At 49.4% G+C, this 27,051-nt stretch overlaps 1 protein-coding gene across 1 annotated transcript in view; it reads left to right on the top strand.

Annotated features, from left to right (window-relative positions):
• The window catches only part of ZNF423 (zinc finger protein 423), a 333,190-nt gene that overhangs the window by 195,904 nt on the left and 110,235 nt on the right, over positions 1-27,051 (top strand). Inside the window, 2 exon segments of the mRNA XM_049621698.1 lie at positions 2-958; positions 7,938-8,022. Coding sequence (XP_049477655.1) covers positions 2-958; positions 7,938-8,022 — 1,042 coding nt within the window.

Here is a 27,051-nt window from a genome sequence, read left to right as displayed (position 1 = left end):
CCCCCCCGCTGCCGGCAAGAAGGCCGAGCCGGCCGACCTGCAGGGCATGCTGCTGAAGAACCCCGAGGCGCCCAACAGTCACGAGGCCAGCGAGGACGACGTGGATGCGTCGGAGCCCATGTACGGCTGCGACATCTGCGGGGCGGCCTACACCATGGAGGTGCTGCTGCAGAACCACCGGCTGCGGGACCACAACATCCGGCCCGGGGAGGACGACGGCTCGCGCAAGAAGGCTGAGTTCATCAAGGGCAGCCACAAGTGCAACGTGTGCTCGCGGACTTTCTTCTCGGAGAACGGGCTCCGGGAGCACCTGCAGACGCACCGGGGCCCCGCCAAGCACTACATGTGCCCCATCTGCGGTGAGCGCTTCCCCTCCCTGCTGACGCTCACCGAGCACAAGGTGACCCACAGCAAGAGCCTGGACACGGGCACCTGTCGCATCTGCAAGATGCCCCTGCAGAGCGAGGAGGAGTTTATCGAGCACTGTCAGATGCACCCCGACCTGCGCAACTCGCTCACGGGCTTCCGCTGCGTGGTGTGCATGCAGACGGTCACCTCCACGCTGGAGCTCAAGATCCATGGCACCTTCCACATGCAGAAGCTGGCGGGCAGCTCGGCTGCGTCCTCCCCCAACGGCCAGGGGCTGCAAAAGCTCTACAAGTGTGCCCTGTGCCTCAAGGAGTTCCGCAGCAAGCAGGACCTGGTGAAGCTTGACGTCAACGGGCTCCCCTACGGCCTCTGTGCCGGCTGCATGGCCCGTAGCGCCAACGGACAGGTGGGCGGCCTGGCCCCGCCCGAGCCCGCCGACCGGCCCTGCGCCGGCCTCCGCTGTCCCGAGTGCAGCGTCAAGTTCGAGAGTGCCGAGGACCTGGAGAGCCACATGCAGGTGGACCACCGTGACCTCACGCCAGAGACCAGTGGGCCCCGGAAAGGCGCCCAGACGTCGCCAGTGCCCCGGGTAAGAGGCTGTCCCTGCTCCTGGGGGCCCCCCCCTGAGCTCTGTACCTCCCGGTGGCGTTCCCTTTAGCAGCCCAGACAAGCAGCGCTCTTGTGCAGCCGCCGGGCACGTCCGCTCTGCGGGAGACTCCGGGGTGATCCCCAGGGTTGCCATTTCCCTTCCAGCTATGTGACGTGGCAGACGTTGTTTATCTCTCCGGGCCTCATTTGTCAAGTGCTCATCTGTAAAAGGGGAATGACAATTGCCTGGACTTCATGGGATCGCTTTCAGGGACCTGTGGTGTCATATGGGTAAAGGGCCCGACGCACCAGCTGACACACAGCGAACGCTCCATAAATGGTGGCTGTCATCTTTCATACAGATCTGAGGTGGACGCATTCACTTGTTTGTTGAGTCTCCTTGGGCAAGTCCCTTTGCTCTCTGGGCTTCAGGTTCAGGATTCTTTTCGGTAATCCGTAGAGATAATATCCGCATACAGGGCTCAGGACCTGCACTTAGTTAGGGCCTGATCATGCAGCCTGTAATCACCGGCTGATAGGTTATCATCAACAGCACATCTTTATAGTTAGTGCAGGTGCTTGTGCATGGAAGAGCCTAGGAATGGATTCAGTTGCTGTTCTCATTAATGACTGATTGATGGATTGATTCCTCCATTCATTTGTTCATCAGATTTGCCCTGAGCACTCATTATGTGCCTGGCAGTCAAGGAGAGTCAGAAACGGACCCTACCTTGGGGGCTTCCCGACTAGGGGAGGCCACAGGCCCATAACTAGTAGGTTTCAGGGAGGCAGGGGAAGTTCAGGCTCTGGGAGGGTCCAGGTGGGTCTGGGTGCCATGGCCAAGGGCCACCTGATGGTGGGCCCGGGGTTCCCACTGAGTCTATTGTCTGTTTCCAGACTGAGGAGGTGCCAAGCAGATCTCGGGAGTGTCTTTCCCTCGAGGGCCGGCTGCTGGCGCCATGGGCGGAAGGCGGAATTTGGGGAAGGACCACCTGCTGTGCGTGCTTGCTGGAAGACAGGGGTGTAGCTGAGGGTGTTTCACTGTGGGATCAGAGCTGGGATCAGAACTGGCTCCTGGGACTCTGGGATTTTGAGGGTGAGGAGAGGGAAGGGGGGCTGGAGGAGGGTAGAAGGAGAATCTGCAGTGGAAGGGACACGTTTGAGGCCCACTGGCCCGCTCTCCACTGAGGTCCAACAGGCCAACGGCCTGTCCATGTTCCCCCTGGCTGGAGAAACACCTGAATGAGGGCAGAGCGGAGTGTTCTGCTGGGGGTCTGAGGCCTATTCTCAAAGGCCTGTCTGGAGCAGAGAGCTCCCTTTTGGTCCCATAACACCTCACCCTCTCAAGGCCTTTTGACCGAACCGGGTGTCTGGAGAAGGGTCCTGTAGGTCACCCCTCAGAGGTTCTGTGCACCGGCCCTGGTCCCCACTGCTCGGCTCTGCTCAGCCTCGGCTTGCTGGCTGGCCAATGTGGGTGGGCCGGGAAGCCTTTGGGCCCTGGAATCAGACAGGCTGGGTTAAAATCTCCTTCTTCCAGGACCCCTCCAGGGATTTGATCTCTCCAGGCCTCTGCCCTCTCCTGTAAAGCCAGAGAGTAGTAATAGCAGCAGCAACAGTATCTATCTCCAGAGCTGACATCACCTGGGAGGCACTGGGGGGCCATTCTGGGTTTTGTTATTGTTGTTGTTGTTGTTGTTGTTGATTTATTTTGAGAGAGAAAGCGAGCAGGGGAGGTGCGGAGAGTGAGTGAGAGAGAATCCCAAGCAGGCTCATGCTGTCAGCACAGAGCCCGATGCAAGGCTTAAACTCATGAACCGTGAGATCACGACCTGAGCCGAAACCAAGACTGACTGAGCCACTCAGGCGCCCCCCATTCTGGGTTTTTAAGGAGCATCTGCTCTGATTGTTCAGTACCTGCCCCTCTCCCGTTGTTAAACATTGTGACTATTTTCTGTGCGGACCTCCGTGTTTTGCCCTGAGGCCTAAGTGAGCAGAAGAAGTGCTGGGCACACAGTGAACATCACTTGGTATTTATCCCATTTATAACCACAGCTCACACTTACGGGGGGATAAGGATGTGCTGAGCACTTTATCTCTGTACTATGATACTGCCTTTACAGATGAAGAAATGGAGGTACAGAACAGTTTGCCCTCAGGCCCCGGCTTTCAAGAGGCAGAGAAGGGATTTGAACCCAGGTAGTGTGGTGCCACAGCCGACCTCTTGACCCACATTCTGCCTATCACCTCTGCAGCCCATCCTGGTTGCAGGCTGGGGTGGGCTCCAGGGTGGTCACCCCTCTCGTTCAGACCACGGGACAGTGTGGCGGGACTGGGGCCCTGTACACCCTCCTTCCACGTGCTCCCAGCCCCATCCCTGCCTTCCCACGCTGCCCACCACGGCGCTGGGGCTCCTGGCAGCCACAGGGCTGCTTCTAGAGTCTCCTCCTCCTCCACAGTCTCTGCTCTGGATTCTGCGTCAGTACCACTTCATAAAGCCCCTACTGTGTGGGCCACGGCAACAACCTGGGAGCCTTGCTGTGACCTCTGTTTTGGCAAAGGCAGTATCCAGGCTCAGAAAGGTGGAACTGTATACTCAGGGATGCACAGCTGTGCATGGCAGCTCAGGGATTCACACCCGAGGGGCCTTGTTTTCTGGGAGCCCGACAGACCTTCCTCTCCCCATCCCAGGCCTTGCGAGAGAAGAGAGGAGCAATCGCATCTAGAGACCTGGGCAGATGGGCCGTTTGCAGAAAGGAGCTAGACAAAGCCCGGAACCTCCCCAGTGAAGGCCCAGCCTCTGGGGCCTTGCCCCCTGCCTGGGCACTCCTGGGGGCAGGGGCCCAGCTGTCTGTTCACCCCCCCCCCCTCCCCCAGGACTCACGCATGTAAGAGCAGACTCTGGGGGCTATGCAAGGGCTTGGGGGCTGGCAGGCTGGGACCCTCGGGAGTGTATCCATAGCAACCAGTTCTCCGAGGACTGGGTTCCTGTGGGGCTGAGGCTGCTGTTGGCTGGAGCGTGAAGCATTGAGGTTCCCTCCCCCGCCCCCCGCCCATGCTCTGCTTATGGGTAATAACAACATCACCCCAACTCTGGGCCACTGTGGGCAGACACCAGCCCTCCATTGACTCCCCAGGTCCTCACAGTGCCAGATGGGGCAGACTGGGTGCTCTCACACTGGTTAGAGGCCTTGGCCAGGCCGCACCAGCTCTCTGTCCCCTGGCCCAGGACTGTCAAATGTGTTCTGGGACACGGGGCTGAGAAAGGCTGCTTAGACGGGCTCCAGAGGCAGTCCTCCTGGCATCAAACCCCAGTCCCCTTGCCCAGTAGTGCGGGGCTCTGGCCAAGTGGCTTGGCCTCTTCAAATTCCACTTTCTCCACCCTTAAAGTGGGGTTCACAGAGTGATTGTGAGTCTTCAGAATAAACAGAGCCTGCTCATAGTAGGTGCTCAGTAAATGTGAGCTGCTGTCATGATCGTGGAAATTCAGTAGCTATGGGCTGTCTTTCCTGTCTCTCCCTCGCTTCTCATCTCCTGTCTCTGCTGGTCTCAAGCGTGTTCTCTCTCCACCCCGGGCTCCTCTCTGAGGTTGCTGGGGGCCACACAGGGGCAGGCAGCCCTGGCCACAGGCCCAGGAGAACCATGGGAGGGACCCTGTAGAAGGGGCTTATGGCAGAGCAGGTGCTTTGAATGCCAAGTTCTGTCTTTCTGTAATTATGTCTCCTGGTGGGGGCTGAAGCTCCAGAGGAGGAGGGGGTCTCTGGGGGACAGAGAAGGGGAGACAGCCCAAGAGGAGGTGTTGGGGTGAGGACGAGGTCTGGCCAAGGTTGTAGCGGGAGGGAGGCAGAGTAAGAGAGCCCTCACCTGCTTGTGCCTGAACTCATGTTCCACCAACATGGAGGACCAGATGGCGCTGGCCGGGTGCCTGCTGCCCTGGGCCTTGGGCACCCATGGCCTTGCATGCAAGGCTGGGAGGGCCGTCTTTTGGAGGAGGGGGCTCTGGGTATAATACACATGCTTAATGAATGTTGGTGCTGGTGAACCTATGTGTGTGGCAAGGCGTGGATGCACATGTGGGCACTTGGAGGTCTACACGTGTGTCCCCAAGGGTGTGTATTGGGGGTGGGGTCTGTGCGTGTGCTTGTGTCACAGCTACTTGTGCAGCTGTGGGCACATTCGGGCATGATGGATCCAGTGAGAGCTGAAAGCCTTCATGTCCCGGGATGAATTTGGATATGTCAACCTGTGTGAATGTGTGGTCCATGAGGATGCCTCCACTGCTCTGAGGGTGTTGCACCTGTGTGTCTGTGTTAGAGGGAGCAGATTGCCGTGTGTGTGGTGGGGGTTGGGGGTCTTTTGTGTTGACAGTGAGTTGCGACAAGGGAGTGTACATGTGTCTGTTTGCATGTCTGTGTGTGTCCTCATGGGCGTGTCCATGCCTGTGCATGCAGTCTGTGTGTGTGTGTGTGTGTGTGTGTGTGTGTGTGTGTGCGCGCACCCAGGCTCTTGTGGTCAGCAATGTCACCTCCCTTGGGAATCCCCTGGAGCATTTTCCCCATCAGGAGGGGCCCTATTATTGGGCAGTCTTTTTCCTGCCACTGAGGGGTGGCCATGTGGTGGAGGAGTATTGGAGGTAACTTCTCATCCTGCCTAGCCCCTGGTGATTTATTTTCCAAGTACAGCAACCCACTTCATTCACCTGCTCCTAGGAGGAACAATCAAAATCACTTTGATCATGGATAGTCCTCTGCACTGGTCTGGACTGGCCATGGCTGTGACCTCCACAGCCTTCCATCCAGCAGGCCTGCCCTGAGCGTCCTTGGTATGGAGCTTCCTGGGGTGTGCTTTGTTCTTGTATTGACTTCTTCCTTCTTCTTTCCCTTCCTATGTGATGGCAAGAGGGCAGGGGACACATGTGGGAAGGAATGAATGATTCTGACAATGGAAGACCCAAGATCATTGCTCTCCATGAGCACGGACGTGGAGTTGAGCTGAGATGGGGGCTTTGGGACTGTGTACCCCCAGAAGGCCTCAGTCCCCACAGTCTCTTCTGGCCTGAATTTCTCCTCTGTCTGTTGTGAGGCCAGAAACCCCAGCTCTGTCCGACCCCCCGCCTCACGCCCTACTTCTTGGGCATTTCCCTGCAGAATGCCTGCCTCTGGGCCACTGTTCTGAACCCCTAGGTTTTCTGAAACACTGGGGGAAAGGGCCCTGGTCTTATCAGAGTGGGTTCTGGAACCTGAGGGGGGACCCTGCCTCTGGAACTAAAGCTTCCAGCACCAGCTAGGACAGCTGTTTCCTCATTGATTCGTTCAACAAGCATTTGCTCAGCAGCAATAACAATTGTAATAAAAGTTAAGTCATTATTAGGCACTCCTTCTGGGCCAGGTCCTGTGCTGGGTGGTGAGGATCCAGGATACAGAAGGCATCTTTGGTTCTCTTTGCTCCTCCTGCCCTAGTAAAGTGCTTTGCAAGATAACATTTGCAACTTGGCTCATTTGTTCAACAAATGCTTTCCATGTACTTAGTCTCTGCTGGCCGTGGGACCTCACAGGTGGACAAAGCGCATCCTGGCCCTCTGGGTGCTCACGATGCAGTGGGGGAGCAAACAAGTCAATTAGCCACGACGAATCCATGTGCTGATTAACTAGATGCTTTAAGCATAAGCTTGGGGGCCTGGGGAGCCCCTGAACTCATCCTGGGGTGGGAAGAGGAGGCCTCTCAGCAGAGGTGACATTTGAACAGAGTCCTCAGGATGGAAAGGGTACTCCGAGTGGAGGAGACAGTGTGGGCAAAGGCCTGGAGGTGGGACCAGGCCCTTGAGGGAAACTGCAGATGTGGTCAGAGCCACCCTGGGAACTGAGGCAGTTGAGCCCCCTGGTGGTTTATCCTGGCTGCATGTTTGAGGGTCTGGCCCGAGTGTTCCACCAAGAAATCCAAAGCCCTGCCCCCTTTTCCAGAGGTCAGGGGAGGTCCCTTCATCCCTGAGCTGCAGTGGTCTTCAAAAAGCTTGGATATTTTGGATCCCAATATGACCCTGCCCTCTTCATAAAAACTCACAGCCACAGACTTTCCCCCACACAGGCAATACCACCCCTGTCCAGAGGGGGCTGTTTTCACAATCACCCACCTAGGCTTAGTTGTTGAGAAGATTCTTTGGAGTGGGTCTTCAAGAAGCTCTGAAGCTTCTGATGATCTCCATTTTCCTCCTTCTACCTCCTAAAGGCAGCTGGTATTAGCTTCCTGTGCGTGGAAGCCAGCTGTAAGATCACCAGCAACCTTGTGTGCCTAGTGAGGAATTCTTCAGTTACTTATAAGCACCAGGACTGGCAGGAACAGTATCCCCTGCTCGGCCACATGGCCCTTATCTCTTATGTAAAGAGATAGAGTAGTTGGATGGGTGGAAAGATAGATGTATGGTTGGACTGGTAGATGGATGTAGGAGAAGACAGAAGGATGAGTAGACAGAGGATGGATAAATGGAGGGTGGATGAATGAATAGGTGGATGGGTAGGTGTGTATTACCTGGATGGCTGATAAGATAGCTAGATGGATTGATGGGTAGACGGATGGGTATGTGTGTGTGTGTGTGTGTGTGTGTAGACAGTAAGCAGGTAGATGGATGGATGATGGGTGGATGGATGGATGGATGGATGGATTTGAGCATGCTCCTAGAAGGGCAGCCTCCTTCAACTTCTTTTCCATGGTTATACTGTGTGCTCTCACCTTGGGATGGTGACTCCCATCATGGCAATTTCCCCAGATGTAACAGAGGAGCACCTCCTTTGGAATGCAGCCTAGTCCCCTGCCCCAGGCTGGAGAGCTGGATTTGGAGGCAGGTGAGGAGAGAATGGCCAGAAGAGACCTGGGAGGGGACCAGAGCCATTCTGGCAAGTCTTGAGTGAGGACCTCCAGGCACTTTTGCTTTCTGCTCTTTTCCACTTCCTGACTATCTAATTCCTTTCTTTTTGGCTTCCAAACAGAAAAAGACATACCAGTGCATCAAGTGCCAGATGACCTTTGAGAACGAGAGAGAGATCCAAATCCATGTTGCCAACCACATGATTGGTAAGAGAGCGTTTCCTCCCACCCATGCTGGGGCCACTCATCGGGCTTTGAAATTTGTGGTTCCAATCATCATTTTGCTGCTTTTAGGGCAAAAGATGGAGTCACTGCTGCTGTTTCCGAGACATTTCAAATGGGAGTAAAATGTAAGAGCTGGAGCTCTACTCACATTACAATCAAACTTTTGACAATCTCTTCCATTTCCCAGCATAAATTTCCCTCCATTTCTGAAACGAAGTGCTTTCCAGTTGTCAAGCACTCAGGGGCAATTATGCTTCAATTTTATATGTCATGACATTGAATAGATTCAACTGCTCACATTTCCCCACTAAACGTGGTGAATTCCTCAGGCACGTTGTCAAAACAGAATGCTTACAAAGGTATTTCACTACTTTTCCTATTCTTCTTCAAGTGGTTTTGGACTTTGGAAAATTCAGCCTTTCTGGAAGGGGAACTTTCAAAGTGCCTTTGTGTTGTTCCCTCTTGGTCCGAGGTGGGGAGGGGAAGTTGTGATTGTGAGGTCTTACGTGCCTTCCGTTGGATGGGTGCTGTCTTGCCAGCAGCCGGGGATGCCCTACGTGTCAGAGGGAGCACGGCTGGATTTCTGGTGAGCGTGGAGCTGGCCCAGGGTGGGTGGAGGATTTGGCAGTGAGGGCTTCGGGAGCTTCTGGAATGCTGATGCCCTGGGTCTTTGGTGGAAGTATGATCACCTTCTCCAAGACCCTTGCAGTCTGAGCAGTGAGGCTTCAAGCGTGTGTTGGGCATCCTGACCCTTCACTTCCTCTAACATTTTTTTATTATAGTCTTGCGGACCGAGTACTGTTTTACAAAACTCTTAATTGCATGCATTCAAAAACACCCATTAACTGTGCTACTCAATGAATTCCCAGGAACCGAGTGCAACTGTGTAATCAACACCTAGCCGAGGAAGCCGACCATTTCTGCATCCCAGAAGTCCCCTCCTGGCCCCTCCAGCCCCTCCCCCCAGCAATGAAATGTCACCATCCTGATGTCGCTGGCATAAGGCTTTTTTTGCCCAATTTGCACTTTCTATAAATGAGAGCATACAGTCTCTGCTCTTTTGTGTTGGGTGCCTTTCCTTCATTCACGTTAGTGCCTGTGGTCGGACATCGCCCCTTCTCACTGGTGTATGATATTCTGTTGTGTGAACACATCACCATTTATCTTGTCTGTTCTACTCTTTTTTTTCTTCTTTCTTTTCTTTTTGAGATCGAACAAGAGCATGCGTGCATGAGCATGAACAGGGGAGGGACAGAGGGAGAGGGAGACAGAGAATCCCACGCAGGTTCCACGCCCAGAATGGAGCCCGACGCACGGCTCGATCTTACAACTGTGAGATCGTGACCTAAGCCAAAATCAAGAGTTGGACGCTTAACCGACCGAGCCACCCAGGCACCCCTTGTCTATTCTGTTTTTGATGGGCATCTTGGTCATTTTCATTTTGGAGTTGTTTCGGATAATGTGCTGCTATGGGCATTGTTGGTCTATGGGTTTTGGTGAACACGTGCATATGATTTTAATGGGAATGTTGGTAGTGGAATTGGTGGGTCATGGAATACGAGTAGGTTCACCTTCAGTAGATACAGGTAGTCGTATGAAATTATGCTCCCGCGGGCAGTGTGAGAATTCTGCACAGCCGTGCCACCATCCACGTTCTCTGCAACAAGGACCGTTGTTGAGATGCTTCTTTAGTGAAGCTGTGCTCAGGGAGAGGATGCTGCAGCCATCCTAGCTAGCTGCAGCCTTGGTGAGCTCTGTGGGTGTGAGGATCCAGTGTCCCAGTGATTCAGGGTGGTTCCCCTGAAGACATTGGCCCTGACTGTGTGCGTGGTGGGGCTCTCCCAGTGGTGAGGGGACACCAGGAGCTGACGAAGGGCAGGTGAGGCCCTGGGAGTTCAGCCTGACAGGGAGATTGGTGGCTTTTTAATTTCTTCTCTTTGAAAGCCCCCTGCCGAAGTAGAAGAAGGAAACTAGCCTGTCAGTCGCTGGCTGCTGAGAGCGCTTTCATGGGAGTGTCAAGGAGGTAAAGATGAAGATATCTAAAAATGTTTGCCTTTGTAGCAGGTGTTAATGTGTGTGCCTGTTTGTAAGCACGAAGGGCGAGAGCCTGGCTAATTGGACCACAGTGATTTCAAAGGTGCTCCCCCCACCCTCCACCTTTCCTTCTGTGCTGAGCCCGGAAGCTGTGTGTCCTCAGGTGGAAGGTGAGGTGGGGGGTACTTCTAACTAGAAGGTGGGCAGTGGAAAGGGGGGTGTTGAGGGGCATCTGGGCCTTTGTGTGAGCGGAGGGCCAGGCTCCGGAGAGAGGCAGTCCCATCTGGTGGCTGGACAGGGCCCCTCACCCGAGCCTGACTCTGCAGCGCTGCGAGCTGGCCTGGTTCCCAGGACATGTGGGGAGCAAGCAGCAAGGAGCTGTTGGTCTCCGAGCCTGGGAGTCCCAAGTGAGACGTTCACGCAACGAACAGTATCATCGTGCAGGACCGCATGGGCTGGGGACCCCGATGCGAGACCTGCCTCTGGCGGGGCGGCACCTCCTCTTGCTCTAACCTGCCCTCCCCACCGGCTTGCCCTCCCCTGGCCTCATCACCCCCATCTATCAGAGAATACTGACTACTGAGCACCTACTGCGTGTCGAGTGCTGGGGCGGTCCCTCAGGTGGTAGAGGGAGCAGGGGACAGGGTGCCCATCTGCAGAGGCCTTACGGCACCCCGTGGGAGACCCCGCAGCACACGCATCATGCAGCGAAGGGGGGTCTCACTGGGCGAGAGCACTAGAGCAGCCACCATGCACTGAGCCACACCGTGTGGCAGGCACTCTGTGTAGGTATTCATCCTTCATCTCATAGAGGAGCTTTAATGACTTATCCGAATTCTTCCAGGCAGGAAGCAGCAGAACCAGGGTCTGAATACAGCTGGGCTCTCTCTGCTGTGTGTGGTTCCCTGCCAGGGTCTGTGGTGGGAGAGACCCAGCACTGCCCTTGGGTCCCCTACCCGCAGGGGAAGCTGAAGGCATCCAGGTGCAGGGAGGTTGATGAGAACTGAGAACAGAGACCAAGGACTGCTGGATCCAAAGAGGCCTGTCAGAATGGCCTGGGTGTCACAGGATGAAGAGGAGTTTTCTCCATGGCAGGCCTGTCCCTGGCAGAGGGAACAGCCTTGACAAGGAAGGACAGTCACCAGAGGACAAGGGCCTTGGAGGGCTCAGCAGAAGGAGGTCCTTGAAGGGTGAGCTGTTGGACCCAGAAGGTGGAGAGCAGTGTCTGTGGGAAGACTGTGGGGTGAACAAGGCTCAGAGGCAGAAGCAGAGGAGGCGGTTTGAGGGTTGGAGGAGCTCAACCTGGCTGGGATGGAGGCATCGCATGTGGTAGCATTGTGAGTAGTGAGGGTAGGGAGGTAGCTTGGGGCCAAGCCAGAGAGGGCCTTGAATGCCAAGTTAAGGGATTTGGGTTTAGACTTGACCCTGAGGGCCAGGGTCCAAGTCTGGGGGTCCGTTGGCTGATGTTTTATTGGGCTTCTCTTGGAAGACCAGAAGAGGTGGCAGCCAGGGCCCTGAATTCCCATGTGGCACAGCTGACGAGCTCGGCAGCAGCTGGGTTTGTGTGTTTCCAGGCACCATGGTCCCACCCATCTTTATTATATTTTAGGGTGCTTTGTTCATTTGTGTCCCCAGCCTCATCCCTGTGGGCACCTGAATGTGCAATATTGGGCTTAGGCACTAGGGAGCCATTGAAGGTTTTAGGGCAGAGAATGGCCTGGATGTCACTGAGTGCTTTAGGGAGATTAATCTGGCTGCAGTGTTGAGGAGGAAGAAGATGGAAGAGAAGAGAGACCCGCCTGGTCTGGTCCAGAGGTGAGGGGATGAGGCTGGGAGAAAAAAGAGGAAGGAGGTGAAGGAACTTCGATTTGGTCTGTGCTGTGGGCCTGGTTGGCCTTGGTGACTTGGGGAAGGTGCCAGAGGGCAACCGTGGGAAATATGAGTGGAAGAGTGGTAGGTACCAGAGCCCCAGCTGGGGCTGGCTGCGAAGTCCCGGTCAAAACTGTTGGGGCCCAGTGTCCCTGTGGACAGCTTCCCCTGCTAAATATCCCAAGGCCAGAGTGGATGCCTGGAGCTGGTGGGGATAAAAGCCCCCCTTCGTGGCACCAAGGGGACTTGGCGGGTAGAAGTCGCACTGTTCAGCTTGGTGGCCTTCTCATAAACTCGGGGCACTGGGGGGGGTCTGAGGCCGGCCTCCCCGGGGACCCTGACTATTGGAGACCTCCCCCTGGGGGGATGCTAAATGGCCTTTTTATAGCGGAGGGCCTCTTCGTGGCTTTGCAGCATCCAGACCCTGGCAGTTATGATGACTCAGGGACACATCTCCTTGGAAACATTTTCCCGGCACCCTCTCCCGGCTGCTGCTGGCGAGGGAGTGATTTGGAGCTGATAGAAAGGCAAGGGTTTTTTGAAACCTTTTCAGCAGCAGGGTCCCCTTTGAAATCCCCCCCTTCCCCACAGGGAATGAGGCCCCCTTCACTGGGCTTCCTCCAGGTTTTGAAATGGTTTTAGACGCCCCCTCCCCCAGCAGGCACAACAAAAACTTGGAGCAGGCCACAGCCCTGTTCTGCGGCCTCCTGTAGAGACGACCTGGCCCAGCCCTGCTGCCCTTGCCCACCATCCACTGTCCCCACATCTGGAAGGGTGACCCCCCCCTCCCTGAAAATGGCTCTGTAGGAGGCCCCCCGCCTTGGGCTTCCTGTGGCCTGGCCCAAAGACAGGGGCCCTTTCCAGTGGCTGGGAAGGGAGGAGCGTCTTCCTCTGTAAGTTGAACATGTGTGCACAAAGCGTGCGTAGCCCTCCTGGGGCACCCGAGGCCTCAGACACCAAGGAAGCTGATTTGCCAGGGCAGGCCTGCCCTCTTCTCAACTGCCTGTGGGTGTCTCTCCTCTCGGTTCCTGCCGGGTGTGGCTGGATAAGGGGTCTGAGAACTTGTCCTTGAAATAATGAACTTGCTCTGACCCAGGTCGGCCCTAACGGAGTGACTCAGCCTCTAGGCCCTTGTGTCCTTATCCGGGGCATCATGGGTCCCTGTGGGAGGGTCAGCGCTGGGAAGGGACAGTCCTCAGGGAACCTTGACAGGAACATTCACCCTCTATGTCCTTGGAAAGTGGTTGTGGACCCTCTGGCAGGCAGCCAGGCCAGAGCCTGGGGCCCAGTGGGGCATTAGGCATTCTGGGGATGTTGTTTTCCTGGTCACGTCAGCCCTGTTCCCTGGGTACCTCTGGAGGGGCTGAGCTTTGCTATCGAGGGGTGAAGAAATGGGACGGGGGTACATCTGGAAGATCAGCCTCTCCCACCTCCTGCTTAAGCCTTTAACATACCCCCCAACATGCTGGGCTGGGGTCCTTGTCTATCGTCCCCTCCCTAGCCCTTCCCCTTGCTGTGGCAGGATAAGCCCTGGTCCATCTGGAGTGTGTGTGTGGGGAGGGGGGGCGGGGGGACTTCTGTCTTCTAAGTCTTTAAGAAGCATATCCTTGAAGACATATTGAAAAAGCCACCTTGCAGACCAGGTACTTACTCTTTCTGTGGCTGCTTGCATGCCCAGGACCCAAGTGAAGACCTGTGTTTAGGAGGGGAAGGAAGGTCTGGGGTGGAAATCAGTGTGTCGCCCTCACACCAGGGAAATACAAAACCCCTCAAATATAACTGAAGAGAAAAACATATGAAAAGGACGAGGAGAAGGGGTTCCTGTTCGCCGTGTACCGTGAACACATGTTGCTGAACGGGGCTGTGTTAGGCTCTTCCATGGTGCTTTTGATCTGGTAATGCCAGACTTAAAACACCTGTCTAACCTTAATACGTGTTAAAAATGTCTTCCTTTCCCCACAGGAGATTACATTTCAAGTTCTGGAACTGTTCTGTCAGAATAGCAAGCCTATATGGACAGGTTATCATCCCATCCTTTTTAATTTTTAGCTTCGCACAATCCCCTTAGCAGCCCCTAAGGGTGAGAGGACTCAGTTTCCCTCACTTTGAACCTCAGTGGTTGGTTTAAGGAAGCTGTTGATCAAGCACTTTGGTTTACGAAGGACCCATCGGTTCTGGATTTTAAAATAGCTGAAATGTTTCGTTTTCATAGATTTCTTGCCTTTTTTTAAAAAAAAAAAATTTTTTTTAATGTTTTTTTATTTTTGGGACAGAGAGAGACAAAGCATGAACGGGGGAGGGGCAGAGAGAGAGGAAGACACAGAATCAGAAGCAGGCTCCAGGCTCCGAGCCATCAGCCCAGAGCCCGACGCGGGGCTCGAACTCACGGACCGCGAGATCGTGACCTGAGCTGAAGTCGGATGCTTAACCAACTGAGCCACCCAGGCGCCCCCCCCCCCTTTTTTTTAAAGACAGGGAAAGACTCTTTAGGTGGGGCTTCCTCTGATAATAACCTCAGTTCAGTAAACATGATTGAGATCCTTGGGGGGTTTGGTGAGGAACCTCTCCTCTCATCCAGTTGGGGAGTTAATAACCCAAAAGGAAAAGTTCTATGTAATGTCACAAGTGTGAGATATGGAAACGCAAAGGACAAGTGTGTGCTGTTCAATCTGGGTATCCAGCAAAACTTCCTGGAGGAGGTGACACCTAAGAAGTTGGGAAGTAAGGGGAAAGGGGCATTCCAGACAGAGAAAACAGCATAGGCCAATCCACAGAGAAGAGATCCATGTGGTATGTTGGGAAATTGTAGACAATGCAGTGTTGTTTCAGGAAAAATCATGAGGTAGGAGGTGGGTGGATCATAGAAAAGATAGTGCAGTGGAGTCGGTGAGAGACGATGAAGGTGTTGGTTAGGAGGGTGTGGTTCGAGAAACATTTAAGAGGCAAAGCTAGCAGGATTGGGCAAATTTGAATGGCTATGGGAAGGGGAGAAGTTCGGACTGACTTTAAGTTCTCAAGGGATCAGGTTTTGGGTGGCAGGTAGAAGATGAGACTGTGCCTGGGGAATAGCTAGCTGCTGTGGGACTGGCAAAGAAGATGGCCCCAATAACGATCGTAGAGGTGAGGCTTACTGAGTACCAGGTCCAGCTAACAATATCTACACCTGCTATCACACTCACCCCTACAGCTGATGAGGGGGCACTGCTGTCTCTCCCCTTTTTTACATGGGGGATTCAGGGGACTTGTCTGTTGTCAGTAAGTTGCAGAGGGGGGATTTGAACACAGGCAGTGTGATTCCAGGGCCTGGAATCCTCTGAACTCCTATACCTGAATGTTCATCACACTTGGTGGGCTCAAGTTCATGCGTTACGTGACCTTGCACGAGAGGCTCACAGGTGATCTGTGGGCTGCCGTCTGGCCGGCAGTTGGCCACGTGGGCCGAGGGCTCACGAAAGGGGCCTGGGCTGGAGAAGGGATCTGGAAGCATCAGCATATCTGCTGAAGGCAGCTGGGAGGAGCGTGGTGTCATTGACGCCAAGATGGCACAGTGCTTCTGGGCAGCAGTGCGAAAAGCCACAGAGAGGCTGAAGAGGGTCTGCTGGACCGTCCTGGGCAAGAGCAGGGTCAATGGAATCAGATGGAGGAATGAGTTACGGGGACAGGGGAGACCAGCAGTGTAGCCTCGACTTGCCATGCTCCAGGCTCGGAAGGGAGGGTGAGAAGCAGGAGCTAGAGGGATCCGAGGATCCCAGGAAGCTTTTGCATTCATTTTTAAGAGGGAGAGACCAGAGTACGTTTCTAGGCTAACGGGAGAGCACCACCGGGGAGAGGAGGAGGAAGGATGGAGAGGAGATACCAATGCAGCCAGGCCAGGGACCAGGGCGCGGGCACCATCTTGTGTGGACCAGCCCGCAAGCACGGCCTTCTCTTCTTGCTCTCCGTTGCCATGGGCTTGGTGGCCTGTACTGTTGGGTGGACTTTACTGAATGCCCTTTCTGGTCATTTGGCTGTGTGGGAGCAGCTGATACATGAGCGATTTCCCTTCCATCTGATTTTGGCTGAGACTTACTGAAGTGATGGCAGAAAACAAGTGTCCCCGTGGCCAGTGTGGCCCCAGGGCTTGGCCTCCTCTGCCCTGAGCTCCCAGTAGGTGCTAGAGCCTCACACTGGACCCCCTTCGTCATGTGTCTCTGGGGCCCAGTAGGGAGGGAGTGGGAGACCTCCTCTTCTGACTGTAGACCCCTCTCCTGAGGGAGTCGGGGTGGCCCTCGCTGGCTGATCAGCCTGTTCTGGTTTCCAGCTCATCTGCCTGGGGAAGGGGTGTGGGGAGATGGGAAGTGGTTCCACGAAGGTACACAGTGTACTGTGAGCCTGACTCGGAGTGAGAACCCGAAGTCACTGATGGCAGCATTTGCTAAACAAAAACTCCTTTTGGAAGTTATTGATTTTAGTTTATCCAGTCGATCTGTATTAAGCACCAACTGTTTGCTCAATCTGCTGTAGCTGTGAATAATAATGAGAGACAGAGTACGCAGGTGGGAGCATGCACACACACTCAGAATATAGAACTCTACGGTCAATCAGTGGTTAAGAGCACTCCCAGCTCATAGCTAACGGTTATCTGCCTCTGTATGCTTCAGCTCCTTGTCTATAAAATAACCACATCCTAATGATATGCAGTAGTTTAGACAGGACTCATTCAGTGACAAGTCAGACCCAGCTCATACTGACTAACACATAAAAAAGAGAATTTTTGGCTCATGTAACTGACAAGTCCCAGGATACCTTGGGTGAGAGCCTTCAGGCATGGCTGGATCCAGGGGTTGCAATAAAGTCATCACCAGTCTCTCTGTCTCTCAGCTCTGCTTCCTCTTTGTTGCCTTCATCCCCTGGTGCATGATGACAGCCAGCAGCTCCTGGTCCAGCAGTCCCAGCAGAGAGGGGCATGTGCTTCCTCATCAGCAGAAAAGGTCTCAGGCAGGACCAAGGCTGACTGCCTCCTGAGGGTCATGAAGCTGCCCATGAACTAATTGCTGTAGCCAGGGAGAGGGGGTAGTTGATCGTTCAGGCCAGCCCCACCTGCCCTTCCTGGGCGCTGGGGTGGGTCAGTGTCAGCCCCCTGAGCCCCAAGAATGGGAGCAGGGAGGGTATTCTTGAAAAGAAAGGAGGTATCTATTTCTACAAGAAGGGGACGGCACAAAAAGAAAGGGTCACAACCCCTACTTTTGGGGGACTTTTTGGAGGATTAAATGAGTTAAAATATATGAAAAGTGCCTGGCACACTCCCTGGCACATGTAGGTTCTCAGTAAGTGGTAACTATTAACATTAATATTATTGATATTATTAGTAGTCCCTGTGGCAGGGACTCATTAAAGATAATGCTCAAGATAATGAAGATCATACTAGAGCCCTTGTTTAGAAAGGATAAACAGCCACTCTGTGGCCATGCTAAGCCTACATCCTAGGTGCTGGCCCATGGCAGCTCAGAGGATGCTGCTGAGGGCTTCCTGGAAGAGGAAGACTGGTTCTCTGCCTTTGTCAAGCTCTAAGGGGCTGTGCCTGCAGGATAGATCCCAAAGGAGTAGCTCCAGTCGGAATGATTTATTCATTTACTCCTTCATTCATTCAGCCCTTTTTTTCTTGCTTGAGCTCCATCTGCATGCTATGCACTAAGCATGGATGTCACAGCAAGCAAAACAAAGTCCTGTGGTCCTGGAGCTAGTGGGGAGCAGATGGGTGTTAAAGAAGCAAACAGATAAGAAATCCTGGCTATTTCAAGTTGTAATAGGTTCCATGAGGAACATAGGGAGAGTCGTGGTGTGCGTGGGAGCCGGGTAAAAACACCCGGTTGGCGGTAGCCTGGCTAGGAGGTGACTTCTGAGCTGCGAGCTGAGTGCTTAGAGAGCGTTGGCTCCTGTCAGAGGTGTGATAGTCCGTTGGCCTACACGCTGGGGCCCGCTGGTCTGCCTGTCTGTCCCCTAGAGGAAGGGGAGATTTTAAGGGGTTAGGACCACGTCATGGTGAGAGGAGCCCCCAGTGCCTCTTAGAGGCCCCTTCTTGGATACACCATCAGACTCCCTCCAGCCTGGAACAGCACCTGGAGACTCAAACGTTCTTTCTTTTGGCCTCTTTCTGGATTTTGTGTGGGCCGCACACAGAGGGTCACTTTGCCAGCAGGAGCCCATAAACCCAGCAGCTGGGGGCCCTTCCGAGCTAACTTCTGCCTCCCCTGCCCCTAAGGCATTGCCCGGCCTGTGGTGTCTATGGTCCCTGGCATCCCTTTGCTTGCCCTCTGACCTCTCTCCTACAGTCTTTCTTTTACAACTCCCTGTGCCCACCCTGCCAGATGCCTGTGTCCTATCCCTCCCTCACTGGGTTTCCAGATTTTGCAAATAAAAACACAGAATGGCTTGTTAAATTTGAATTCCAAATAGAGAACATGTAATTTTTTAGTCCAAGTGTGGCTCCAGTATTGCATGGGGCATACTTATACTAAAAAATTATTTGTTGTTTATTTGACATTTAAATGTGACTGGCCATACCTCATTTTATGTGGCAACCCTATTCCTTCCCCACACTCCCCATGCTTCAAGCGCGTTAGCTTGGGGAACATGGTGCTCCCACCCACCTTCTCTTCTTTTAAAGCTCTTCATGGTTCTTTCTTCATCCTTTAAAGAGTTTTTAACTTAAAAAGTTAAACTTTTCCTTTTGAGTTAATTGTAGATTGATGTGGAGATTCACAGAGAGATCTCCTGTACCTTCTACCCAGTTTCCTCCAAGGGTAATAGTTTGCAAAAGGAGAGTCTGTAGCACAACCAGGATATTGAGATAGATGCATTCAGGCTACAGAGGGTTCCCATCACCACCGACACCTTCATGCTGCCTTTTTATAGCCATAGCCACTTCTGTTCTGCCCCAGCCCCTTCCTCAGCCCCTGGAAACCACTAATCTGTTCCCCGTTTCTGTAGTTTTGTCATTGCAAGACTGTTATAGGAATGGAATTGTACATAAGTTTTCATTACCTTTGGGATAAATGCCCAGGCATGCAGGTGCTGGTCTATAGCACTTGCATGTTTGACTTTTTAAAAGTATTTCATTTTAACTAATTAATTAATTAAATTTAAATTTTTTATTAAAACAATTTTTTTAAATTTTTTTTAATGTTTATTTATTTTTGAGACAGAGAGAGACAGAGCATGAACGGGGGAGGGGCAGAGAGAGAGGGAGACACAGAATCGGAAGCAGGCTCCAGGCTCCGAGCCATCAGCCCAGAGCGCGATGCGGGGCTCGAACTCACGGACTGCGAGATCGTGACCTGAGCTGATGTCGGACGCTTCACCGACTGAGCCACCCAGGCGCCCCTTAAAAAAATTTTTTTTTTGAGAAAGCAAGAGAGCCTGTGCAGTGGGGGGCGGGGGGGGGGCAGAGAGAGAGAGAGAGAGAGAGAGGGGGGGAGGGGGAGAGAGAGCGAATCTTAAGCAGGCTCCATGCTCAGCACAGAACCCAATGCAGGGCTTGATCTCATGACCCTGAGATCATGACTTGAGCTGAAATCAAGAGTCAGATGCTCAACTGACTGAGCCACCCAGATGCCCTGCATGTTTGACTTTTAAAGAAACTGCCAAACTGTTTCCTAGGGTGGCTGTGCTATTTTACATTCCTATCAGCAACCTACGAGACATCCAGTTTCTCTTCATCCTTGCCAGCATTTGGTTCGGCATTATTTTATATTTTAGCCAATCTGATAGATTTGTACTGGTATCTTATTGTGGTTTTAATTTACATCTCCCTAATGGCTAATGATGTTGAACTTCTTTTCATGGGCTTATTTGCCATTTGTTTATCCTTTTTGATGAAATGCTTCTTCATATATTTTGCCTATTTTCTAATTGGACTGTTTGCTTTTTTACTGTTAAGTTTTGAGAGTACGTTATATATTCTAGATACTAGTCCTTTGTTAGTTACATGGTTTGCAAATACTTCCTCTCAGTCTGAGGCTTGTCTTTTCATCTTCTTGACAGACTTCTTGACAGAGTATTTTGCAGGGTAAAAGATTAAAATTTGGTAAAGTCTAGTTTATCATTTTTTCCTTATATGGCTCATACCTTTGGTGCCCAGTTTAAGAACTCTTTGCCTAACCCTAGATCCCAAAGATATTTTGCCTATTTTTTTCCAAAAAACTTTTATAATTTTACATTTCACATTTAAGTCTAAGATCTGTTTTGAGTTCGTGTTTACATAAGCTGTGAGTCTTGGGTTGAGCTTCTTCTCCTCCTCCTCCTCTTCCTACTCCCCACCCTCTAAATGTCCAACTGCTCTTGCATCATTTGTTGAAAAGGCATATTGTGTGGGATCTATTTCTGGGTTCCATTGATCTATGTGTCTATCCCTCTGTCATATGACATAGTCTTGATTACTGTAGCTATATAAGTTTTAAACTCAGATAGACTGAGTCCTTCTATTTTATCATCCTTTTTCAAAATTGTTTAGGTATCCTAGGTCCTTTGTCTTTCCATATAAATTTTAGAATAATCTTATCTACACATGCAAAAACTCTTGCTATAATTTTAAAAAGAATTGTGTAAACCTGCATATTGGTTTGGGGAGAATTGACATCTACTATGTTGAGGGTTTCAATCCATGAACATGGTATATCTCTCAATGTACTTAGATCTTCTTTAGTTTCTTTTATTGCTCTTTTGTAGCTTATAACATGCTAGTCCTGTCCATATTTTGATAGATTTACATCTAAATATTTCTTTTTTTTAGTGATTATAAATGGGATTTCATTTTTAATATTGGTGTCCTAGTATATAGACATATAGTTGGCTTTTGAATGTTGATTTTTGTACTGTTTGACTTTGCTCAACTCAGTTGTAGAACTTTTTTTTTTTATTTTTGTAGATTCCATGGAATTTTCTATATAGACAATCCAGTCATCTGTAAATAAAGGCAGTTTTATTTCTGTCTATGTTCCTTTTATTTCCTTTTCTTGTTTATGCTCTGGTTAGAACTTCCAGAATTGTGCAGAATAAGAGTGGTGATAGTGGATATCCTTATCTTGTTTCTGAATTTAGGGAGAAAACATTCAGTCTTTTATCATTAGGTGTAATAGTAGATGCAGGTTTTTTGTAGATAACTCTGTCAAGTTGAGGAACTACCCCTCTATTTCTTTCTTTTTTTTTTTTAAGAGGTTTTATCATGGATGGGTTTTGGATTTTATCAAATAAATCCATGTTTTTTTAAAAAACTGAATCTATTTATATGATAATGTGATTTTTCTTCTTCTGTTAATATAGTGGATTATATTGATTTTTGAATATTGAGATAGTCTTGCATCCTTGATATACACCCCAATTGGCCATAGTGTACAATTCTTTTTAAATATTGCTCAATTCTCTTTGCTAATATTTCATTAAATGTATATATTTTTGCCTGTATTTGTAAGGGTCATTGGCCTGCAGTTTTGTTTTGACCTATCTGACTGATTTTCATATTGGGCAATATTAACTTGATAAAATAAGTTTGAGAAGTGGTTCTTCTATAGTTTGAAAGAAATTATGTATAATTGGTGTTTATTCTTATTGAAACATTTGTTAGAATACTCCAGTAAAATAACCTGGGTTTGGAGAATTCCTTTTAGGGAGTTTTTAATTATGAATTTGATTTCCTTGATAGTTTTAGGACTGTTCAAATTGTGTATTTCATGTTGGTTGAGTTGTAAGAGGCTGTGTTTTGCAAGGAATTGGTTTGTTTCATGTAATTTGTCAAATTTATGTGTGCATAGTTTTCACAGCAATATTCTCTTTTTATTCTTTTGATGTCTGTAGGGTCTATAGTGATATCCTCAGGTTCGTTTCTGATATTGGGAACTTCCGCCTTCCCACTTTTTTTCTCTGTCAGTCTTATTAGAGATTTGTCCATTTTATTGATCTCTTCAAAGAACCAACTTAAAAATTTTTTGTTATGTTTATTTATTTATTTGTTTGTTTATTTATGGAGAGACAGTAAGAGGGGAAGGGGCAGAGAGAGAGAGGGAGAGAGATCAAACAGTCTCCACACTCAGCACAGAGCCTGATGCAGGGCTCGATCCCATGATTGCAAGATCATGACCTGAGCCGAAATCAAGAGTTGAATGCTTAACTTAATGAGCCACCCAAGCACCCCTCAAAGAACCAACTTTTAAAAATGGATTTTCAGTATTGGTTTTCTGTTTTCAATGTAATGATCTGCTCTTATCTTTATTTTTCTCCTCCTCTCTGCTTGCTTTGGGTTTATCTTGCTGCTGTTTTTCTAAGTCTTTGAGGTGGAAGCTTAATGACTGATTTGAAACTTTTTTCTTTTTTTAAAAAAATTTTTATAATGTTTATCTTTGAGAGAGAGAGAGAGAGAGCGAGAGAGAGAGAGCGCGTGCGTGTGAGTGGGGGAGGGGCAGAGAGAGCGAGAGACACAGAATCTGAAACAGGTTCCAGGCTCTGAGCTGTCAGCACAGAGCCCGATGCGGGGTTTGAACTCACAAACTGAGATCGTGACCTGAGTCGAAGTTGGATGCTTAACCGACTGAGCCACCCAGGCGCCCCTTGAAACTTTTTTCTAATGTATATAGTTAGTGTTATAAATTTTCCTCTTAGCATTGATTTAGCTGTGTTCTACAAGTTTTGATATGCTGTAGTTTTATTTTCATTTAGTTCATTATATTTTATAAAATGTTTCCTTTGTGCTTCATCTTTGACTCATTGTTTAGAAGTGCTTTGTTTAGTTTTCAAGTGTTTGGAGGTTTTTCTCTTTTCTTTTTTGTTAATAACTAGTTTGATTCCATTGTGATTGGAAGAAGCACCGTGTATGACTTCAAATGTCAATTCTTTTAAATTTGCTGAGATTTGTTTTATGACACATGATATGGCCCATATTGGTATATGTTCTCCAGGCATTTGAAAAGAATGTATATTCTGCTCTTTTGGGGTGATATGTTCAATCAACGTCAAGTAGACTTTGTTGGTTGATGGTGTTGTTGAATTCTTCTAAGTCCCTGCTGATTTTCTCTCTAATTGATTTATCAATCATTGAGAGAAAGGTGTTAAAATGTTCTACTATAATTGTGGATGTGTCTGTTTCTTCTTTCAGTTCTATTAGCTTTGGCTTCATATATTTCTCGGCTCTATTGTTTGGTGCCTACACATTTAAGATTGCTATGTCTTCTTGGTTGATCAACTTCTTCCTTGTCTATTTCATAATTTTTTTCTCTAAAGCCTGCTTTATCTAATATTACACCTTCTGCTTTCTTTTGATTAATGTTTGCAAGATATATCTTATTTTATACTTTTACTTTTAATATGCCAATGTGGTTACATTTTAAGTGAATTTCTTATAGAGAGAATATAGGTGGATCATTCTCCCTTGCCTTCACCACTCCATTCTGCCAATCTCTGTCTTTTAATTTGTATTTAGACCATTTATATTGAATGTAACTGATATGTTAGGGCTTAAGTCTGCCATTCTGTATTTTGTTTTCTGTTGGTTCTGTTTTTTTTTTTATTTCTGTTTTCTTTTCCCTAACTTTCTGTGGGTTACTCGAACATTTCTAAGAATTTCATTTTGGTTTATCTGTATTGTTTCTCTTTGTACAGCTTTTAAAGTGATTATTTAGATATTACATTAAATATACATTTCAAAATCTTCTGGTGTTCATCATTTTACTAGTTTGAGTGAAGTGTAGAAACCTTACCTTCCTTTATTCTCCCTCATTTATAATCTAATTGTTTTAAATATGTCATATATATATAAAGTTTATTTATTTTGGGGGGGAGGAAGGGAGGGAGAATGCACAATTGTGGAAGGGACAGAGAGAGAGAGAGAGAGAGAGAGAGAGAGAGAGAGAGAGAGAATTCCATGCAGGCTCTACAGTTAGCATGGAGCCCAGTGTGGGCCTGAATCCACAACTGTGAGATCATGACCTGAGCTGAAATCAAGAGTCAGTAGCTTAACTAAGTGAGCCACCTTAGGTGCCCCAACTTTTATACATATTTAGAACCACATCAGTGTGAAATTTTTGTATCAACCATCAAACAATTTAGAAAACGCAGAGGGGTAGAAAAACTATTGTATTTACCGTATTTTCTTTTTTTTCTTCTTAATCTTCTAAGATTCCTTCTTTTATCATTTTCTTTCTGTTTAGAGACGTTCCTTTGATCATTCTTTTAGGGTAGGTCTTCTGGTGACAAATTCTCTTTGTCTTTTTCATCCAAGGATGTTGATTTCCCCTTCATTCCTGAGGGATATTTTCACTGGATATAGGTTCTAGGTTGCCATTTCTTTTCTTTCATACTTCTTGTGCCACTTTCTTCTGGTCTCCTTGGTTTCTGAGGGGAAATCCACTGCCATTTGAATTAGTTTTTCACTCTGGTAAGGTGCCATTTTTCTCCCACTGCTCTCAAAATTTTTCTTTTGCCTTTTATTTTTTAGAACTTTTCTAGCCTGTCCTTTTTCTCCTGTCTTTCCAGGACTCTGATCACGTGAATGTTAAAGTCTCACCAACCCCGGAGGCACTGTTCTTAACCTGTTTTTTCTCTTTTGTTCAGATTAAGTCATTTTTATTGTTGTATCTTCCAGTGCACTGATTCTTTCCACCATCTTTTCCTTTCTGCTGTTGAGCCCATCATTGCTTAGTTTTAAAGTTTTGTTTACTTTTTTATTTCTAGAAGTTCCATTTAGAGCTTTTTTATATCTTTTATTTCTTTGCTGAGGTTTTCTCTTTTTCCATTTGTTTCACATGTGTCCATAACGGTTGAAGTATTTTATGATGGCTCCTTTAGAGTCCTTGACAGATAATTCTGACATCTCTGTCACCTTGGGCTTGGCATGAGTGGATTATCTTTTTGCATTCAGTTTGAGATCTTTCTGGTTCTTGGTGGGATGGATGATTTTTGATTGAAGTGGAAAGAGTTCTAGTTTTGTCTTCCTACCACATCTCCACTGATATCTCTCTGACTGGTAAGAGGAGTGTCTTGTTCCTGTTCCCCACATGGCCTCCACTGACACTGGGCAGATGAGTAGGGATGCCTTGCTACTGCTGGGTGTGGGTGGGAGGCCACCTCCCCAGATGGTCTCTCCTGACACCTTGGGGAGAGCTATGTTATTGCCCAGTAAGTTGAAGGTTCTCACTCCCTACTGGGCTTTCTCTGACACCATTTCCACATGGAGTAGGGAGCGGGTATTGGGTGCCTTGTTATAGCCTTGGGAACATGGAAGTCTGGGTGCCCCATTCAGCCTCTGCTGGAACGAGGGGGCACAGCATTTTCTCTGGGGTTTGGCTTGAGCAAAGCTGCTATTGTCTCAAAGTCTTCTGTCTTGTCAGGCTGTCTCTTTTCTTGTCCTTTGGCTGAAGAGAGCAGGCTTTCCTTGGGGCCTTTAAAATCTCACCTGTTGGCTTTTCCTGGTTTCCAGCATCTTCAGCTCCAATCTGAGCTGTATGAGGCAAAAGGAAAACCCAGGGTCTGTACTGCCATGTCATTTCTTGAGTCCCAAGGTCCCTGGCCATTCCGCCGTTTTCTCTCCACTTTTCAGAATCTTCTTATGTTTCTTTCATCTATAATGTCCATGGTTTTTAGTTGTACTTAGCTAGAGGAATAGGGAAAATTATGCCCAGGGGAGAAATCTGTAAGCTGAATGGGTGTCTAAGGGGTCTCAGGGACTTGGAGTTGCTTTATTCCCCAGCAACTTCTATACTATTTGGGTCCAAGGGCTTGTGGGGAAATTGGAGCTTAGACTTGTAGTCCAGACCTGGGTCAGGACCATTCTGAGGACCCTCCTCCTTCCCTCCCCTCCTCTTCTTTGCAAGGGGAGAGAACAGTGGCTCTGTGAGACCCTGACTCACCCGTTGGTGACATCAACCAAGCCTGGCAATGTAAAAGTTGATACTAACGATGCCTTGTCCCTGCTTCTAGCCTTGCTTTTTGTTTTCTCCCCTCCAGTGATCCTTCTCACTCTGGATTTATCCTCATAGGGGCTGATGATGTCAACAAGCCAGGGTGGGGCCCTACCTGACATATCAGCTAGGGGTACTGTGAGTAGTATTGATTCTTCAGTGTGAAGGAGGGACACAGCGGTCTGGTGCTGGAGAGGTCGGCTGGAAGAATGATGTCAAATCAGTGTACTGAAGGCCAGAAGCTGGCATGGGAATTGGGAGGGGGCAGACCAAGATTTGACTGGCCATCAGGTTGTCTCATCCCTTCAGAGGAGGACAGCTCTTGCACAAACCCCACTTTTCCCACGTGGGGATTCTGGGTCCCCTCCCTCATTGCCACGGGCAGGGTCTCGGGAAACTGTAGTGGAATCGTAACACTTGGATGGATATTGGAAAGTGGTGGTGTCTCTGGGATAAGGAGGTAAATAAAAACATGACAGATTGTTTTCAAAGCATCAAATGCAAATTGTCAACACAAACATGTTTCTGGACCTAACAGCTAAATGTGTGAATTAATTACGGACCTCTTAGGATGCAGAATTATTCTTTCTTTCAGTGACTGAAATAGCCCTGCTGCCCAAGCCTTCCTCTCTGGGAAGCAGATTTCATGGGCTGCTCTTTTAAAGTTTTAGGGGCTGGTGGAAATGCAAGAAACCATAGTACAAACCTGGTTTCCCTGCAGCCACTTCGGTTTTGATAATCTGTACCCACAGTCTCGGTTAGGGTTGGATTCCTACCAAATGCTAACACATACTGTAAAAGACTGTAGTTTTAGGGGGAAAAATGTTTCCATTGGTAACATCTGTCATTGATTGTGAGGTTGAGGTCAAAGTCCACGCAGGCCCAGTTTATCTTGCTATGTCCACAGACTCAGAGTTCTGTGGCCTGTTCACTACACGTAGGGCTGCAGTGAGCCACGAAAGGCACCTTTCACATGTATGCGAGCCGCAGAAGCACTTCACCCGGTGAGCTTTTCATGAAAGATTTCTAATAAGGGGTATCCTCCTTAAAAACCCACACACAGATATGCACACACACCCCCCTCAGCTGTAGCCTACACGAAGAGCTTCAACTATCTCAGCATGTGCCTTGAAGATTTGTTTTACAAAAAAAAAAAAAAAAAAAAAGAAACAAAAAAAAATTA

The sequence above is a fragment of the Panthera uncia genome (genome assembly GCF_023721935.1).
Source record: "Panthera uncia isolate 11264 chromosome E2 unlocalized genomic scaffold, Puncia_PCG_1.0 HiC_scaffold_19, whole genome shotgun sequence".
In the NCBI taxonomy this organism is placed as follows: Eukaryota; Metazoa; Chordata; class Mammalia; order Carnivora; family Felidae; genus Panthera; species Panthera uncia.
Note: the sequence above shows the minus strand (reverse complement) of the source record. Positions and strands in the feature narration are given on the sequence as shown.